Source organism: Hemitrygon akajei, chromosome 6, assembly GCF_048418815.1.
Source record: "Hemitrygon akajei chromosome 6, sHemAka1.3, whole genome shotgun sequence".
Taxonomy (NCBI): domain Eukaryota; kingdom Metazoa; phylum Chordata; class Chondrichthyes; order Myliobatiformes; family Dasyatidae; genus Hemitrygon; species Hemitrygon akajei.
The window spans coordinates 105259834-105277915 of record NC_133129.1 but is presented as its reverse complement, the minus strand read 5'-3'; the positions used below and the strand labels follow the sequence as shown (position 1 = coordinate 105277915).

The 18082-nt window shown below is 54.6% G+C and overlaps 1 protein-coding gene across 1 annotated transcript in view; it reads left to right on the top strand.

Annotated features, from left to right (window-relative positions):
- Window positions 1–814: 814 nt before the first annotated feature.
- The window catches only part of LOC140729373 (E3 ubiquitin-protein ligase RNF144B-like), a 30669-nt gene continuing 13401 nt past the window's right edge, over window positions 815–18082 (top strand). The window contains exons 1-4 of the mRNA XM_073049046.1: window positions 815–882; window positions 2538–2708; window positions 3619–3710; window positions 5691–5843. Coding sequence (XP_072905147.1) covers window positions 2669–2708; window positions 3619–3710; window positions 5691–5843 — 285 coding nt within the window. The 5' untranslated portion in view covers window positions 815–882; window positions 2538–2668. The remainder of the gene's footprint in view (window positions 883–2537; window positions 2709–3618; window positions 3711–5690; window positions 5844–18082) is intronic.

Here is an 18082-nt window from a genome sequence, read left to right as displayed (position 1 = left end):
TCCAACTTGATGCTTTCCAAAAGCTCTAACACATCCTCTTTCTTAATATCTGTATGCTCAAGCTTTTCAGTCTGCTGTAAGTCATCCCTACAATTGCCAAGATCCTTTTCCGTAGCGAATACTGAAGCAAAGTATTCATTAAGTACCTCTGCTATCTCCTCCAGTTCCATGCACACTTCCCTACTGTCACACTTCTAGAGGCAACTGTTCTGCTTTCCAAAGACTTCCCTTGATCTTGGAGGGGATTGATAAGATGATAAGAGGCATTGGTTGAGAGGGCAGACAGAGACTTTTTCCCTGGACAAAAATGGTTAATACCAGGGGGCATTACTTTCAGGTGACTGGAGGAAAGTAAAGGGGTATCAGAGGTACCCTCTCCATGTATCACTCTACATGGAGAGTGGTGGGTGAGTGGAACACACTGCCAGGGGTGGTGGTGGGGGCAGATATATTAGGGACACTTAAGTGACTCTTTGATAGGGACATGGATAAGAGAAGAAATGGAGAAGGGAAGGGTTAGATTGATCAGTAGGTTAAAAGGTCTGTACCGCATCGAGGGTCTGAAGACTGTTCTGTGTTGTTTGACACAGAACAACAACAGAGACAGGGAGAGGGGTAGGGGCTGGAGGGGTTTACATTCCACATACCACCAAGGACAGCTTCCCCACGCTGTTTTAAGAATATTAAAGTTTCCTTATACTGAAGTTGCACTCTGGACCTCACCCTCTACCTCATGATTTTCACACTTTATCGGTTACCTGCACTGCACTTTCTCTGTAACTGTGACACTTTATTCTGTAACTCTCTTCCCTTGTACTAACTAGTGTCACTGTAGAAGATACTAGCAGTGTACCAGGTGTTGAGAGGTGTGCGGGAAGAGAAGTGAGTATAATTACTGTTACAAGGGAGGAGGTGCTCAAAAAGCTGAAAGACCTAAGGGTGCATAAGTCACCTGGGCCAGATGAACTGCACCCTGGGGTTCTGAAAGAGGGAGTGGTAAAAATTGTGGAGGCATTAGTAATGATCTTTCAAAAATCGTTGGACTCTGGCATGGTGCCAGAGGACTGGAAGATTACAAATGTCACTCCACTCTTTAAGAAAGAATGAAGGCAGCAGAAACGAAATTATAGACCAGTTAGCCTGACCTTGGTGGTTGGGAAGATGTTGGAGTCAATTGTTAAGGATGAGGCTATGGAATACTTGGTGACAAAGGACAAGATATAAGAAAATCTTTACAAACCTGTTGGCGTTCTTCGAGGAGATTACAAGTAGGATAGATAAAGGGGATGTTGTGGATGTTGTATATTTGGACTTTCAGAAGGCCTTTGACAAGGTGCCACACATAAGGCTGCTTACTAGGTTAAGAGCCCATGGTATTGCAAGGAAGTTACTAACATGGTTAGAGTAACAGCTGATTGGTAGGAGGCAGCGAGTGGGAGTAAGAGGATCCTTTTCTGGTTGGCTGCCAGTGACTAGCAGTGTTCTGCAGGGGTCGGTGTTGGGACTGCTTCTTTTTACACTGTATATAAATAATTTAGATGATGGAATAGATGGCTTTGTTGCCAAGTTTGCAGATGATATGAAGATTGGTGGAGGGGCAGGTGGAGTTGAAGAAACAGGTCGGATGCAGAAAGACTTAGACAGATTATGAGAATGGGCAAGAGAGTGGCAAATGAATTACGATGTTGGAAATGCATGGTCATGCACTTTGGTAGTAGCAATCAATGTGCGGATTATTTTCTAAATGGGGAGAAAATCCAAAAGTCTGAGACGTTAAGGGACTTGGGAGTCCTTGTGCAGATTTCCCTAAAGGTTAACTTGCAGTGAAAGTCAGTGCTGAGGAAGGGAAATGCAAAGTTAGCATTCATTTCCAGAGGTCTAGAACACAAGAGCAGGGATGTGATGCTGAGGCTTTATAAGGTTCTGGTGAGGCCTCACCTTGAGTATTGTGTTGGGCTCCTTGTCTAAGAAAAGATGTGCTGGCATTGGAGAGGGTCCAGATGATGTTGACAAGGATGAAGCTGGGAATGAAAGGATTATCGTCTGGGCCAGTACTCGCTGGAATTTAGAACGAATGGTGGGTTGTCTCATTGAAACCTTTTGAATTTTGAAAGGCCTAGACAGACCAGATGTGGAAAGGATGTTTCCCATGGTGGGGGAGTCGAGGACAAGAGGGCACAGCCTCAGGATAGAGGGGCGACCATTTAAAACAGAGATGCGAAGAAATTTCTTTAGCCAGAGGGTGGTGAACTTGTTCCCACAGGCAGCTGTGGAGACCGGGTCACTGTGCGTATTTAAGACGGAGAGTGAGAGCTTCTTGATTCGACCAGGTATCAAAGGTTACGGGGAGAAGGCCGGGTAGTGGGGCTGACGAGGAGAAAAAGGGATCAGCCATGATTGAATGGCGGAGCAGACTCGATGGGTCTACGTTTTCTGGTCTTCCGGTCGTAATGAAATGAAATGACTGCATGCAGAACAGCGTTTCTCGCTCAGTCTCGACAATAATAAAACGATTTGCTGTTCGTGTTTTTTTTAAGGGAGGGAGAGGCCTGTCATTGTGAAAGTGATAGCGGAAGTATTTTCCGCCTGGGAAATCCCACCGAGCGGCAGGTCCCCGCAGAGGGACTGATCAGCACCTCTCCCAGACTTATCACGACCCCACGTCGAGATGACCACACGGAGGTTGAAGGTGTTCTATGAGCGTAAAGGTAGGGCAGACTGCCTGCGGCAAGACGGGCGGCCGCTAGCTGGGCCCTGGAGCAGACTGCAACAGAGGTTAAACTGTTAGAGGAACAAGTGTAGGAAACGGAGGCGCTGCTGTTAGACAGGCCTGTGCATTGCAAAGCGATCAGAACGTACTTGAGCGCTTAGATACGAGATGAATATGACACGGAAAACACAGAAAAAAATGCGTAGTTTGCGACAACGACTGACACAGCCGGAGGAAGTGCCGAGGACAGGCCGCTAGTGTATCCGCTCTTCTGGTGCCAACATAAAATGCCCATAACTTACCAAGCCGTGCCTAGGCAGAGGGATAGGAGAGTGTGGAGGGAGATTCACTCTGTGTCTGACCCCGGGAGTGTGTGATGGGACAGTGTGGAGGGAGATTCACTCTGTGTCTGACCCCGGGAGTGTGTGATGGGACAGTGTACAGAGAGATTCACTCTGTGTCTGACCCCGGGAGTGTGTGATGGGACAGTGTGGAGGGAGCTTCACTCTGTGTCTGACCCCGGGAGTGTGTGATGGGATGGTGTGGAGGGCGATTCACTCTGTGTCTGACCCCGGGAGTGTGTGATGGGACAGTGTGGAGGGAGGGTCACTCTGTGTCTGACCCCGGGAGTGTGTGATGGGACGGTGTGGAGGGAGATTCACTCTGTGTCTGACCCCGGGAGTGTGTGATGGGACGGTGTGGAGGGAGCTTCACTCTGTGTCTGACCCCGGGAGTGTGTGATGGGACAGTGTGGAGGGAGCTTCACTCTGTGTCTGACCCTGGGAGTATGTGATGGGACTTTGTGGAGGGATTTCCTGGGAATGAGTGATGGGGATGAGTAAACAGAAGTAGATGGGACATTGCAGAGATAGTATGACTGTATTAAGTTGAACGTGGTACTGTTCCAGCTGCCCGACGGTCCCAACTCCAACAGCTACCGTGCTCACATTACGTGGACGTGGAGAAACTGAAGGAATGGATCTTGGACTCACTGCGTCAGGTAGGAGCAACAAAAGCTTCTGTAGACACGGCTATACCAAGCAGCAGTTTAACCACACAAGTCTCAAGTGATACTACCGTCTAATGAAGTTTGTGTAAAATTATCTCTGTCTGTACCTACTCTCCATGTCACAGTCTCTGCCTATAACTACTCTCCACATCTCAGTGTCTCTGTCTGTACCTACACTCCTCATCACAGTCTCTGCCTGTGGCTACTCTCCACATCACTGTGCCTCTGCCTGTAGCTACTCTCCACATCACAGTGTCTTTGCCTGTACCTTCTCTCCACATCAGTGTCTCTGCCTGTACCTACCCTCCATATAACAGTGTCTCTGCCTGTAGCTACTCGCCACGTCACAGTGTCTTTGCCTGTACCTTCTCTCCACATCACAGTGTCTCTGCCTGTACCTACTCTCCATATAACAGTCTCTGCCTGTAGCTACTCGCCACATCACAGTGTCTCTGCCTGTACCTACTCCATATAACTGTGTCTCTGTCTGTACCTACTCTTCACATTACAGTGTCTCTGTCTGTACCTACACACCACATCTCAGTGTCTGTCTGTACCTACACTCCACATCACAATGTCTCTGCCTGTACCTACACTCCACATCAGTGTCTCCACCTGTACCTACTCTCCACATCATAGTGCCTCCGCCTGTACCTAATGTCCACGTCACTGTGTCTCTGTCTGTACCTACTCTCCACGTCATAGTGCCTTTGCCTGTACCTAATGTCCACGTCACAGTGTCTCTGTCTGTACCTGCTCTCTACATCACAGTGTCTCTGTCTTTACCTACCCTCCAAGTCACAGTGTCTGTATCTACTCTCCGTATCACAGTGTCTCTGTCTGTACCTGCTGACCAAATCACAGTGTCTGTACCTACTCTCCACACCACAGTGTCTGTGTGTATCTACACTCCACATCACAGTGTCTCCACCTGTACCTACTCTCCACGTCACAGTGTCTCTATGTACCTATTCTCCACATCACAGTGTCTCTATCTGTACCTATTCTCCACGTCACAGTGTCTCTTTGTACCTACTCTCTACATCACAGTGTCTCTGTACCTACTCTCCACATCACTTTGTCTCTGCCTGTACATACTCTTCACGTTACAGTGTCTGTCTGTGCCTACTCTCCACATAGCAGTGTCTCTGCCTGTACCTACCCTCCACATCATAGTGTCTCTGTATGTACTCTCCATGTCACAGCGTCTCTGTCTGTACCTACACTCCACATCACAGTGTCTGTCTGTACCTACACCTCGCATCATTGTGTCTCTGCCTGTACCTATTCTCCACCTCACAGTGTCCCTGTCTGCTCCTTTTCGTTTAATTTGATGGAGCTGTGGACATTCATTAGAGACACAAGTCTAGTAGACAGCCAAAATGGTTTTCTAGAGCAGACATGGCTAATACTGGGGGTACAGTTTTAGGTGTGTGTGTGTGTGTGTGTGTGTGTGTGTGTGTGTGTGTGTGTGTGTGTGTGTGTGTGTGTGTGTGTGTGTGTGTGTGTGTGTGTGTGTGTGTGTGTGTGTGTGTGTGTGTGTGTGTGTGTGTGTGTGTCGCTCTGCCAGGTGCTGTGGTAGAGGTGGATACCTTGGAAACAGTTAAGAAACTCTTTGCTAGGCACATGGATGGTTGAAAAATGGAGGCTACCTTGGATTAATTTTAGCATTGGTTCAAAGTTTGGCTCAACATTATGGGCTGTGCTGGACTGTTCTGTGTTCTAAAACAATGTAACTCAGTGATGATAAACCTTCTTCTGAATTTCTCCCTTTCTCCGCCTCTATCTCTCTTCCTTTCTCCTGCATTCTACCTCTCTTTTTCTCTACTTACAGACTCACACAATCCCTCTATTCAAATCTACCCTCTCTCCCTTTCCATTCATACACACCTTGTCACACTCTCTCCACTCTCGCCGGATCTCTCTCACTCTCTGCGTTATCCGCTCCTCTGACCGAGTCCATTCCCGCAGGGGCTGTGCTCCTTCCCGTGCACCAGATGCAATGGGATCCGCGTTCCCTGGCAAACGCTGCGCCACCTAGCGGCCTTCACGCAGGAGGAACTGAGTTCCGCCGAGGAGAGTCTCCGCACCAATTGCAGGAAGCACCCCGACGAGCTGAAGCAGGTGCAGTGGAGAGAATGTCGGGGCTGGAGGGTGGAGGAGAGGGATATTTGGGTCGGGGCAGTGGGGGTCGAAGGGAGGGAGTGTGGAAGGGAAGGAAGGCTGAAATGTGGATGTTGAGGAGAGGGTCGAGGGTTGAGAAGGAGGGCCGTGGACTGGCAAGGCAGATCCATAGGGAGAACTGGGGATTTTCACTCTTATGGCTGATCCCGGGAATATGCTATGGGTCAGTATAGACTAGAGGGAGCTTCACATGTTTCTGACCCTGGGAGTGTGTGGTGGGACGGTGTGGAGGGAGATTCACTCTGTGTCTGACCCCGGGAGTGTGTGATGGGACGGTGTAGTCGGAGATTCACTCTGTGTCTGACCCCGGGAGTGTGTGATGGGACGGTGTGGAGGGAGTTTCACTCTGTGTCTGACCCCGGGAGTGTGTGATGGGACGGTGTGGAGGGAGGGTCACTCTGTGTCTGACCCCGGGAGTGTGTGATGGGACGGTGTGGAGGGAACTTCACTCTGTGTCTGACCCCGGGAGTTTGTGATGGGACGGTGTGGAGGGAGATTCACTCTGTGTCTGACCCCGGGAGTGTGTGATGGGACGGTGTGGAGGGAGCTTCACTCTGTGTCTGACCCTGGGAGTGTGTGATGGGACGGTGTGGAGGGAGATTCACTCTGTGTCTGACCACAGGAGTGTGTGATGGGACAGTGTGGAGGGAGCTTCACATGTGTCTGACCCCGGGAGTGTGTGATGGGACGGTGTGGAGGGAGATTCACTCTGTGTCTGACCCCGGGAGTGTGTGATGGGACGGTGTAGAGGGAGATTCACTCTGTGTCTGACCCGGGAGTGTGTGATGGGATGGTGTGGAGGGAGCTTCACTCTGTGTCTGACCCTGGGAGTGTGTGATGGGACGGTGTGGAGGGAGCTTCACTCTGTGTCTGACCCCGTGAGTGTGTGATGGGACGGTGTGGAGGGAGCTTCACTCTGTGTCTGACCCCGTGAGTGTATCATGGGACGGTGTGGAGGGAGGTTCACTCTGTGTCTGACCCCGGGAGTGTGTGATGGGACGGTGTAGAGGGAGATTCACTCTGTGTCTGACCCGGGAGTGTGTGATGGGATGGTGTGGAGGGAGATTCACTCTGTCTGACCCCGGGAGTGTGTGATGGGACGGTGTGGAGGGAGATTCACTCTGTGTCTGACCCTGGGAGTGTGTGATGGGACGGTGTGGAGGGAGAGTCACTCTGTGTCTGACCCTGGGAGTGTATGATGGGACGGTGGGGAGGGAGATTCACTCTGTGTCTGACCCCGTGAGCGTGTGATGGGACGGTGTAGTCGGAGATTCACTCTGTGTCTGACCCCGGGAGTGTGTGATGGGACGGTGTGGAGAGAGTTTCACTCTGTGTCTGACCCCGGGTGTGTGTGATGGGACGGTGTGGAGGGAGGGTCACTCTGTGTCTGACCCCGGGAGTGTGTGATGGGACGGTGTGGAGGGAACTTCACTCTGTGTCTGACCCCGGGAGTTTGTGATGGGACAGTGTGGAGGGAGATTCACTCTGTGTCTGACCGCGGGAGTGTGTGATGGGACGGTGTGGAGGGAGCTTCACTCTGTGTCTGACCCTGGGAGTGTGTGATGGGACGGTGTGGAGGGAGATTCACTCTGTGTCTGACCACAGGAGTGTGTGATGGGACAGTGTGGTGGGAGCTTCACATGTGTCTGACCCCGGGAGTGTGTGATGGGACGGTGTGGAGGGAGCTTCACTCTGTGTCTGACCCTGGGAGTGTGTGATGGGATGGTGTGGAGGGAGATTCACTCTGTGTCTGACCACAGGAGTGTGTGATGGGACAGTGTGGAGGGGGCTTCACATGTGTCTGACCCCGGGAGTGTGTGATGGGACGGTGTAGAAGGAGATTCACTCTGTGTCTGACCCTGGGAGTGTGTGATGGGACGGTGTGGAGGGAGTTTCACTCTGTGTCTGACCCCGGGAGTGTGTCATGGGACGGTGTAGAGGGAGATTCACTCTGTGTCTGACCCTGGGTTTGTATGATGGGACGGTGTGGATGGAGTTTTACTCTGTGTCTGACCCCGGGAGTGTGTGATGGGACGGTGTGGAGGGAGATTCACTCTGTGTCTGACCCTGGGAGTGTGTGATGGGACGGTGTGGAGGGAGATTCACTCTGTGTCTGACCCCGGGAGTGTGTGATGGGACGGTGTAGTCGGAGATTCACTCTGTGTCTGACCCCGGGAGTGTGTGATGGGACGGTGTGGAGGGAGTTTCACTCTGTGTCTGACCCCGGGAGTGTGTGATGGGACGGTGTGGAGGGAGGGTCACTCTGTGTCTGACCCCGGGAGTGTGTGATGGGACGGTGTGGAGGGAACTTCACTCTGTGTCTGACCCCGGGAGTTTGTGATGGGACGGTGTGGAGGGAGATTCACTCTGTGTCTGACCCCGGGAGTGTGTGATGGGACGGTGTGGAGGGAGATTCACTCTGTGTCTGACCCCGGGAGTGTGTGATGGGACGGTGTGGAGAGAGTTTCACTCTGTGTCTGACCCCGGGTGTGTGTGATGGGACGGTGTGGAGGGAGGGTCACTCTGTTTCTGACCCCGGGAGTGTGTGATGGGACGGTGTGGAGGGAACTTCACTCTGTGTCTGACCCCGGGAGTTTGTGATGGGACAGTGTGGAGGGAGATTCACTCTGTGTCTGACCGCGGGAGTGTGTGATGGGACGGTGTGGAGGGAGCTTCACTCTGTGTCTGACCCTGGGAGTGTGTGATGGGACGGTGTGGAGGGAGATTCACTCTGTGTCTGACCACAGGAGTGTGTGATGGGACAGTGTGGTGGGAGCTTCACATGTGTCTGACCCCGGGAGTGTGTGATGGGACGGTGTGGAGGGAGCTTCACTCTGTGTCTGACCCTGGGAGTGTGTGATGGGATGGTGTGGAGGGAGATTCACTCTGTGTCTGACCACAGGAGTGTGTGATGGGACAGTGTGGAGGGGGCTTCACATGTGTCTGACCCCGGGAGTGTGTGATGGGACGGTGTAGAAGGAGATTCACTCTGTGTCTGACCCCGGGAGTGTGTCATGGGACGGTGTAGAGGGAGATTCACTCTGTGTCTGACCCTGGGTTTGTATGATGGGACGGTGTGGATGGAGTTTTACTCTGTGTCTGACCCCGGGAGTGTGTGATGGGACGGTGTGGAGGGAGATTCACTCTGTGTCTGACCCGGGGAGTGTGTGATGGGACGGTGTGGAGGGAGATTCACTCTGTGTCTGACCCCGGGAGTGTGTGATGGGACGGTGTTGAGGGAGATTCACTCTGTGTCTGACCCCGGGAGAGTGTGATGGGACGGTGTGGAGGGAGATTCACTCTGTGTCTGACCCTGGGAGTGTGTGATGGGACGGTGTGGAGGGAGATTCACTCTGTGTCTGACCCCGGGAGTGTGTGATGGGACGGTGTAGTCGGAGATTCACTCTGTGTCTGACCCCGGGAGTGTGTGATGGGACGGTGTGGAGGGAGTTTCACTCTGTGTCTGACCCCGGGAGTGTGTGATGGGACGGTGTGGAGGGAGGGTCACTCTGTGTCTGACCCCGGGAGTGTGTGATGGGACGGTGTGGAGGGAACTTCACTCTGTGTCTGACCCCGGGAGTTTGTGATGGGACGGTGTGGAGGGAGATTCACTCTGTGTCTGACCCCGGGAGTGTGTGATGGGACGGTGTGGAGGGAGATTCACTCTGTGTCTGACCCTGGGAGTGTGTGATGGGACCGTGTGGAGGGAGATTCACTCTGTGTCTGACCCTGGGAGTGTGTGATGGGACGGTGTGGAGGGAAATTCACTCTGTGTCTGACCCTGGGAGTGTGTGATGGGACTGTGCGGAGGGAGTTTCACTCTGTGTCTGACCCTGGGTTTGTATGATGGGATGGTGTGGATGGAGTTTTACTCTGTGTCTGACCCCGGGAGTGTGTGATGGGATGGTGTGGAGTGAGATTCACTCTGTATCTGACCCCGGGAGTGTGTGATGGGACGGTGTGGAGGGAGATTCACTCTGTGTCTGACCCTGGGAGTGTGTGATGGGACGGTGTTGAGGGAGATTCACTCTGTGTCTGACCCCGGGAGTGTGTGATGGGACGGTGTTGAGGGAGATTCATCTGTGTCTGACCCCGGGAGTGTGTGATGGGACGGTGTGGAGGGAGATTCACTCTGTGTCTGACCCTGGGAGTGTGTGATGGGACAGTGTGGAGGGAGATTCACTCTGTGTCTGACCCCGGGAGTGTATGATGGAACGGTGGGGAGGGAGATTCACTCTGTGTCTCACCCCGGGAGTGTGTGATGGGACAGTGTGGAGGGAGCTTCACATGTGTCTGACCCCGGGAGTGTGTGATGGGACGGTGTGGAGGGAGCTTCACTCTGTGTCTGACCCTGGGAGTGTGTGATGGGATGGTGTGGAGGGAGATTCACTCTGTGTCTGACCACAGGAGTGTGTGATGGGACAGTGTGGAGGGAGCTTCACATGTGTCTGACCCCGGGAGTGTGTGATGGGACGGTGTAGAAGGAGATTCACTCTGTGTCTGACCCCGGGAGTGTGTCATGGGACGGTGTGGAGGGAGTGAGTGATGGGACGGTGTGGAGGGAGATTCACTCTGTGTCTGACCCCGTGAGTGTGTGATGGGACAGTGTGGAGGGAGATTCACTCTGTGTCTGACCCCGGGAGTGTGTGATGGGACGGTGTAGAGGGAGATTCACTCTGTGTCTGACCCTGGGTTTGTATGATGGGACGGTGTGGATGGAGTTTTACTCTGTGTCTGACCCCGGGAGTGTGTGATGGGACGGTGTGGAGGGAGATTCACTCTGTGTCTGACCCTGGGAGTGTGTGATGGGACGGTGTGGAGGGAGATTCACTCTGTGTCTGACCCCGGGAGTGTGTGATGGGACGGTGTAGTCGGAGATTCACTCTGTGTCTGACCCCGGGAGTGTGTGATGGGACGGTGTGGAGGGAGTTTCACTCTGTGTCTGACCCCGGGAGTGTGTGATGGGACGGTGTGGAGGGAGGGTCACTCTGTGTCTGACCCCGGGAGTGTGTGATGGGACGGTGTGGAGGGAACTTCACTCTGTGTCTGACCCCGGGAGTTTGTGATGGGACGGTGTGGAGGGAGATTCACTCTGTGTCTGACCCCGGGAGTGTGTGATGGGACGGTGTGGAGGGAGATTCACTCTGTGTCTGACCCTGGGAGTGTGTGATGGGACCGTGTGGAGGGAGATTCACTCTGTGTCTGACCCTGGGAGTGTGTGATGGGACGGTGTGGAGGGAAATTCACTCTGTGTCTGACCCTGGGAGTGTGTGATGGGACTGTGCGGAGGGAGTTTCACTCTGTGTCTGACCCTGGGTTTGTATGATGGGATGGTGTGGATGGAGTTTTACTCTGTGTCTGACCCCGGGAGTGTGTGATGGGACGGTGTGGAGTGTGATTCACTCTGTATCTGACCCCGGGAGTGTGTGATGGGACGGTGTGGAGGGAGATTCACTCTGTGTCTGACCCTGGGAGTGTGTGATGGGACGGTGTTGAGGGAGATTCACTCTGTGTCTGACCCCGGGAGTGTGTGATGGGACGGTGTTGAGGGAGATTCACTCTGTGTCTGACCCCGGGAGTGTGTGATGGGACGGTGTGGAGGGAGATTCACTCTGTGTCTGACCCTGGGAGTGTGTGATGGGACAGTGTGGAGGGAGATTCACTCTGTGTCTGACCCCGGGAGTGTATGATGGAACGGTGGGGAGGGAGATTCACTCTGTGTCTGACCCCGGGAGTGTGTGATGGGACGGTGTAGTCGGAGATTCACTCTGTGTCTGACCCCGGGAGTGTGTGATGGGACGGTGTGGAGGGAGTTTCACTCTGTGTCTGACCCCGGGAGTGTGTGATGGGACGGTGTGGAGGGAGATTCACTCTGTGTCTGACCCTGGGAGTGTGTGATGGGACCGTGTGGAGGGAGATTCACTCTGTGTCTGACCCTGGGAGTGTGTGATGGGACGGTGTGGAGGGAGATTCACTCTGTGTCTGACCCCTTCTTTTTATTACAAAATCTTTTATTACAAATATCGGTGCTATACAATATATACAAAACAGTGGCAAACACAATTACTTCACTAGAAATAGGCAATAGACATTACACCAAAATGTTGCCATCTCCATCCACGATGGCATTTACACCCCCCGGAGCCCAACGGTCTCGAAACTCCTCTAAGGTCGCCGTGGACTGCGCGTGTTCTTTTTCAATATTTACCCGGGCATGAACATACCCTCTAAACATTGTGAGGCAGTCTGCTGGGGGAGATCCTCCCGCCACCCGTTTCCAAGACCCTCGGATGGCGGATTTCACCAGCCCCAGGAGCAAGTTGACTAGGACATCCTCATTCCTCCATGCCCCCTTCCTTACTGGATGACCATATATAAATAGGGTGGGGCTAAAATGCAACCAGAAGGCGAGAAGCAGCCCACGCAAATACGCAAGAAGAGGCTGCAGCCTCGCACACTCCATGTACATGTGGTACACGGTCTCCTCCAGCCCGCAGAAGTGGCATGCGGGTGGGAGATCCGTGTACAAACTAAAAAACTTATTGCAGGGCACCGCTCTATGCAGCACCCTCCAGCCGAGATCCCCCAGGTGCATGGGAAGAACCCCCTCGTAAAGGGACTTCCAGTGGGGACCCGCCTCACCTCCGGGTGGAAAGACCGATCGCCATGGTGTGTCGGGACGGTGGACAAGGGCAAGGAAGTGGAGGGTGTGGAGCAGCAGCCCATACAAATACCTCTTACTTCCATCCCTGAATGGGACTGTGGGTATCGATGAGAGACGGCTCAAGTTGTGTGTGACTCGGCTCCCGGAGAAGATTGCGGGGTCTGGGCCCGACAAGCAGCTCGGCCTGAGTCAGTCCACACAACTGAGCCGCAGTGACATCCACTGAGGTAGGGCAAGGTTCGGCCAGGACCCCGCCCTCCGCCTGAGGAGGGGATTCCCGGCCTGAGGCGACATTGTTCCAGACTCTCAGTAGGTTCTGATAGAAGCCGGGCAGACTCCGCAAAGCAGTACGGCTGACGCCCGCCGGTGGTAGCCGCATGTCTTCGTGAAGACAGCAGCCCCTCCGGAGGAAGAAAGTCGCCAACACGTGCCACCTGGGAGGGTGCTCGGCGTCCAGGAATCTCTGCAGAGTCCTGAGGCGGAGAGCCGCCAGTCGTGTTCGAACGCACACCAGCGACTGTCCGCCCTCTCCCACTGGGAGACTCAAGACCGCTGCAGAGACCCAGTGTTTCCTGTTGCCCCAGAAGAAGTCCACTAACTTCCTCTGCATTCTCGCAACAAATGGGGCAGGAGGGGCCAAGGTGACCATCCGATACCACAACATGGAGGCCACCAGCTGGTTTATGACCACCACCCTGCCTCGATAGGAAAGCACCCTGAGAAGGCCTGACCAGCGCCCCAGCCGGGCCATGACTTTCGTCTCCAGGTCCTGCCAGTTCGCCAGTCAGGTCTCCCCAGAGGGACTCAGGTAGACTCCCAGATAGAGGAGACGTCTAGTGCTCCACTCAAAAGCTCTCATCTCCTCCGGCAGGGAGTCCACCTGCCACTGACCCACTAAGAGTCCGGAACATTTCTCCCAGTTGATCCTAGCGGAGGATGCTGCCGAGAAAACTTCTTGGCACTCGCTCATCCTCCGCAGGTCATTGGGATCTGTCATCGTGAGGAGTACATCATCGGCGTAGGCCGACAGGACGACCTCCATGTCCGGTTCACGCAGAACCAGACCCGTCAGCCTTCGCCGTAGGAGGCTTAGGAATGGCTCGACACAGATCGCGTACAATTGACCGGACATGGGGCATCCCTGACGTACTCCTCTCCTGAAGGGAATGGGCGCTGCCAGTGATCCATTGACCTTAACAAGGCACTCCGCGGCAGAGTATAGGAGCCGAACTCGGGCCACAAAGTGTGGTCTGAGCCCAAAGGCCTGCAGAGTGCCCACCAGGAAACTGCGGTCTACCCGGTCAAACACCTTCTCCTGGTCAAGAGAGAGAAACGCTGCCCAGGACCCAGTCTCCTGCTGCAGGTGGATCAGGTCCCGTACTAGGTGGACATTGTCCTGGATGGAGCGGCCCGGGACCGTGTAAGATTGGTCAGGGTGAATCACCTGTCTCAGTACTGAACCAAGACGGTTGGCCATTGCCCGGGCGAAGATCTTGTAGTCCGCGCACAAGAGGGAGACCGGGCGCCAGTTCTTTAGCAGGCGAAGGTCTCCCTTCTTGGGCAGCAGGACCACAACAGCTCTCCGCCATGAGAGGGGCATTTCCCCGGTGGCTAGGCTCTCCCCTAGAACAAGGCTGTAATCGACCCCCAGGACATCCCAAAAAGCCTGATAGAACTCCACGCTCAGACCATCTGTGCCAGGGGATTTACCCCTCCGGAGTTGCCGAAGGGCAATAGACAGCTCCTCCCGAGTCAGGGGAGCGTCCAGACGCGCGGCGTCTTCTGGGCTGACCTTTGCTAAATCCTCCCAGACCTCACTGCACGCCCCCGCATTTGACGGATCTGGTGAGAATAAGGACCGATAGAAAGTGCGGACTTCTTTGATAATTTCCTCAGGATCCGTGATGGAGGAGCCATCAGCAGCCAGTAGCTCCACCAGCTGCTTTTGAACTCCACGCCACTTATCCAACGAGTAGAAGAAGGGTGAGCCGCGGTCCAAATCTTGCAGCATTTGGATCCGCGACCTCACATATGCACCTCGGGACTGCTGAAGCTGCAGATGCCTGAGTGCGTCCTTCTTCTCCAGGTATTCCTGCCACATTTGATGGTCTCCACCGGTCGGACCAAGACGGGACTCTAGGTCAAGCAACGCTCTCTCAAGCCGCTCAATCTCAGAGCCCCGCCTCTTTGTCGACCCCCTAGTGTACTCCCGACATAAAAACCGGATGTGGGCCTTGCCCACATCCCACCACAGCCGTAGGGAGCTGAACTCTCTCCGTCTCTCTCTCCAGGTGGCCCAGAACGCTCGGAATGAATCCCGGAATCGGCTGTCCTCCAGCAGCCGGTTGTTAAAGTGCCAATACCCGGATCCCACCCGAGGGTGCAGAGGAGTAAATTCCATCCACACAAGGTGATGATCCGAGCACGACACCGGCCGCATGGAGGACGCCGACACGCGGGAGACATAAGCCCGAGAGATATACAGGCGGTCTATCCGGGAACCCCCCTCTCTAGATCTTCTGGAGAAGGCGCTAGAGTCGGGGTGAAGATTCCGCCAGCTGTCCACCAAGTCAAAGGAGCCGACTAGCTCCTTTAACTTTTTCGCCGATGCTGGGTCGCGTTGGAGGCCCGAGCGGTCCTCCACCTCGAGGGTACAGTTGAAGTCTCCCCCGAGGATGACGCAGTCCCCATGATCGATGGAACTCAGCAAGGTGGACAGCTGACAGAATAGGCGCGTCTGCATCACCCCGCGCCTCGGAGCATACACGTTGACAAAATGCAGCGGTACTCCATCGAGGCGCACCGCCAGGTGGAGCAGACGGCCGGGCACAACATCTTGGACTCCTACGATTTCTGGCCGCAAGGTTGGGGCCAATAGGATCGCCACCCCGCTAGAGTTGGAGCTAAGGTGACTCATGTAGACCCCGCCCTGCCACTCCAGGAGCCAAGCGGACTCGTCCCCCGGGGTGGTATGGGTTTCCTGTAGGAAACTCACCGCGTATCTCCCATCTCTGAGGACTGAGAGATTGTTATATCTGTGGAGAGAGCCCCTGCTACCGTTTACATTCAAACTAGCTATGGTAAGTTTCATATCGGGAGCACACTAGGCCTCAGCACCGGTACCCTTCCCGTTGAGAGCGGTGGCGCCCTCAGCCACACAATCCCGAAGAAAACCAAGAATATTCTTTGCCTTCCGGCCCCGACTGCTACCATCACTACCCTGTGACCCACCATCTCCCGAAGGAGCGAGGCTGCTTTCCACCCTGATGTCCCTCACCAGGTCATCCAGAAAGGATTTCAGCTGCCGTCTGTCATTCCCCGACACAGCATTCTTCCTCCCCTTCCCTTTCCCCTGCCCCTTCCGTCTGAGGATGACTCGCAGGGACTTCACCAGCCTCGGCATGCTAGGCCAGCGAAGCGAGGCTAGTTTAGGCCGATGCTTTGCACCCACAGAGGAGTGAATGAACTCTCTGATCTCCTCCACAGGTATCAATGTGGACTTTTCAGGAGGGGTGAGGATGTCCATTGTCTCGCTATCAAAAGAATCTCCCTCCAACCCCTCACTGCAGACAGATTCCCCATCTTCCTCCTCATGTGGTGCTTAAGGTGGCTGCCCCTGTAACCCACACTGCACAGCGGGTACCTCCCTCATACCTTCCCGCTCCACCGTCGCATCAGTCTTACCCACAGTTGCGACGATGGAGGGAAAATCCCCAGGGACTCCCTGCAGGCCATTAGTTGATGGGGTCGGCATGCAGCGTATATCACCCTCCCCAGGAGACAGGCATGAAGGGGACCCCAGCAGCTCTGGTCTAAGGGATTCACCGGCAGCCTGATGCTGACTGTGAGAGAGCCTGGTCTCCTCTCCACTTGTACTGCTTAATACATTTCCCTCCAGGGAGGCGCTTACTGCTAAGTCCTGGGTGGAAGGCTCCAGGTCTGTTTTAGGTGCGCAAACAGGCCCAGCACTAGCTTCCTGCACAACCACACCACCCACCACAGGACTGGTGGCTACATCTGGGGATTCAAGGTTAGACTCAACTTCCACCCGGATCCCCACCCCTTTCTGGGACTCCCCCTCATCTACATTCTCTGCCCTTTTGGGGGAACAATCCCATCTCCTCTTCAAGCTGGAGGAGCACACAGGTGCGGAATTCACCGATGGAGCGGTACTCTCCGCTTCTATCGCCCCGTCCAACCGTACGCTTCCCCGAGCCTCCCTCTCCACCTCAGGGCAAATGGGCGTGAGCTCTGCGGTCTCGGGGGCCGACTTCTTCATGTGTTTCGACTTCTTCCTCGCTTTCTTGCCCCGCACAGACTCCACCCCGCCCCTCGCCTGAACCTCCCCGCACGTAGCCCCAGGATCACCCGCTTGAACCACAGGGGCAGGAGCAGAGACTGGAACAGACGTAGGAACAGGGACAGGGTTAGAGACAGGGTCAGGGGCAGGAGCAGGGGCCGGCACAGGTGTAGGAGCAGGAATGGGATCAGGGGCAGAGTTAGCTGGGGCACTGGTTCCCGAAGTGGACTCCCTGGGTTTTCGGGTGTTCGGACAGTCCCTCCGAAAGTGCCCCACCTCCCCGCACGCATGGCACCGTGGGCGCTCAGAGCTCCAATACACCTGATAATCTACCCCCTCGTGCCGGACAGTAAACCGGCCCTCAACGTCGTCCTCCCTTTCCAGTTTCATGAATACCTGTCGCCGGAAAGAGATTACGGTACGGAGGGTGCGTCTCCTGAATTTGTGCCTGATGGCAGTTATTTCTGACCGTACTTGCCCCAAACGGGCCAGTGCGGGAAGCAAGTCCTCGTTGGGGATGAAAGGTTTTGCGTGACCGAGGACGATGCGTTGTGTGGGAGCCGTCACTAGCTCCATCTGTAAAAAGATGTTCTCCACCGTGATCCCTCTACTGAGGGCCCGGTGCACCAACTCATCATTCCTCAGGTAAAACACTGCCTTCCCGAACTCTTTCTCGGTGGCCAAAACACCATCTTTCCCCAACAAGTCCTCCATAGCCTCCGCGCACTTTTCCAGGGTAGTTCCAGTTCGCAAAATACATTGCACCCCGCGTTCACCTTTCACCGACCGAAACAGGGCGTTGTCCGAGGCTGGAGAGGCAGCCGCCTTTGCATAACTCCCCGCAGGCCTGCGACTCCCTGTAGACCGGTCCGGCATGTTACTTATGTGTCCGAATCGAGAGTGATACGGTGGTGGTGCTGCTTATACAGTCCTGGAGCGAGTTGAGTGACTGGCGGGAAAAGTTTGTACTCGACAGTACCTTGCTGACTCAGTGCCAGAAATTCCAACGCCGGGAAAGGCTCCGTTAGTCCTGCAGAACTTCCAGGCCGTGAGAGGTCGAGACGGCTCAAACGATGTTTTGGCTCCTACACCGAACGAGAATCCCGACGATAGAGATGGAAGGAGGTTGTCCCGATGTCAGTGGGGAGAAGCAACGTCGTTTGTCTCCGGTTTTTAGAGCGACCCGGCTTCCCGGCGAGTTGCCGGCGGCCACAG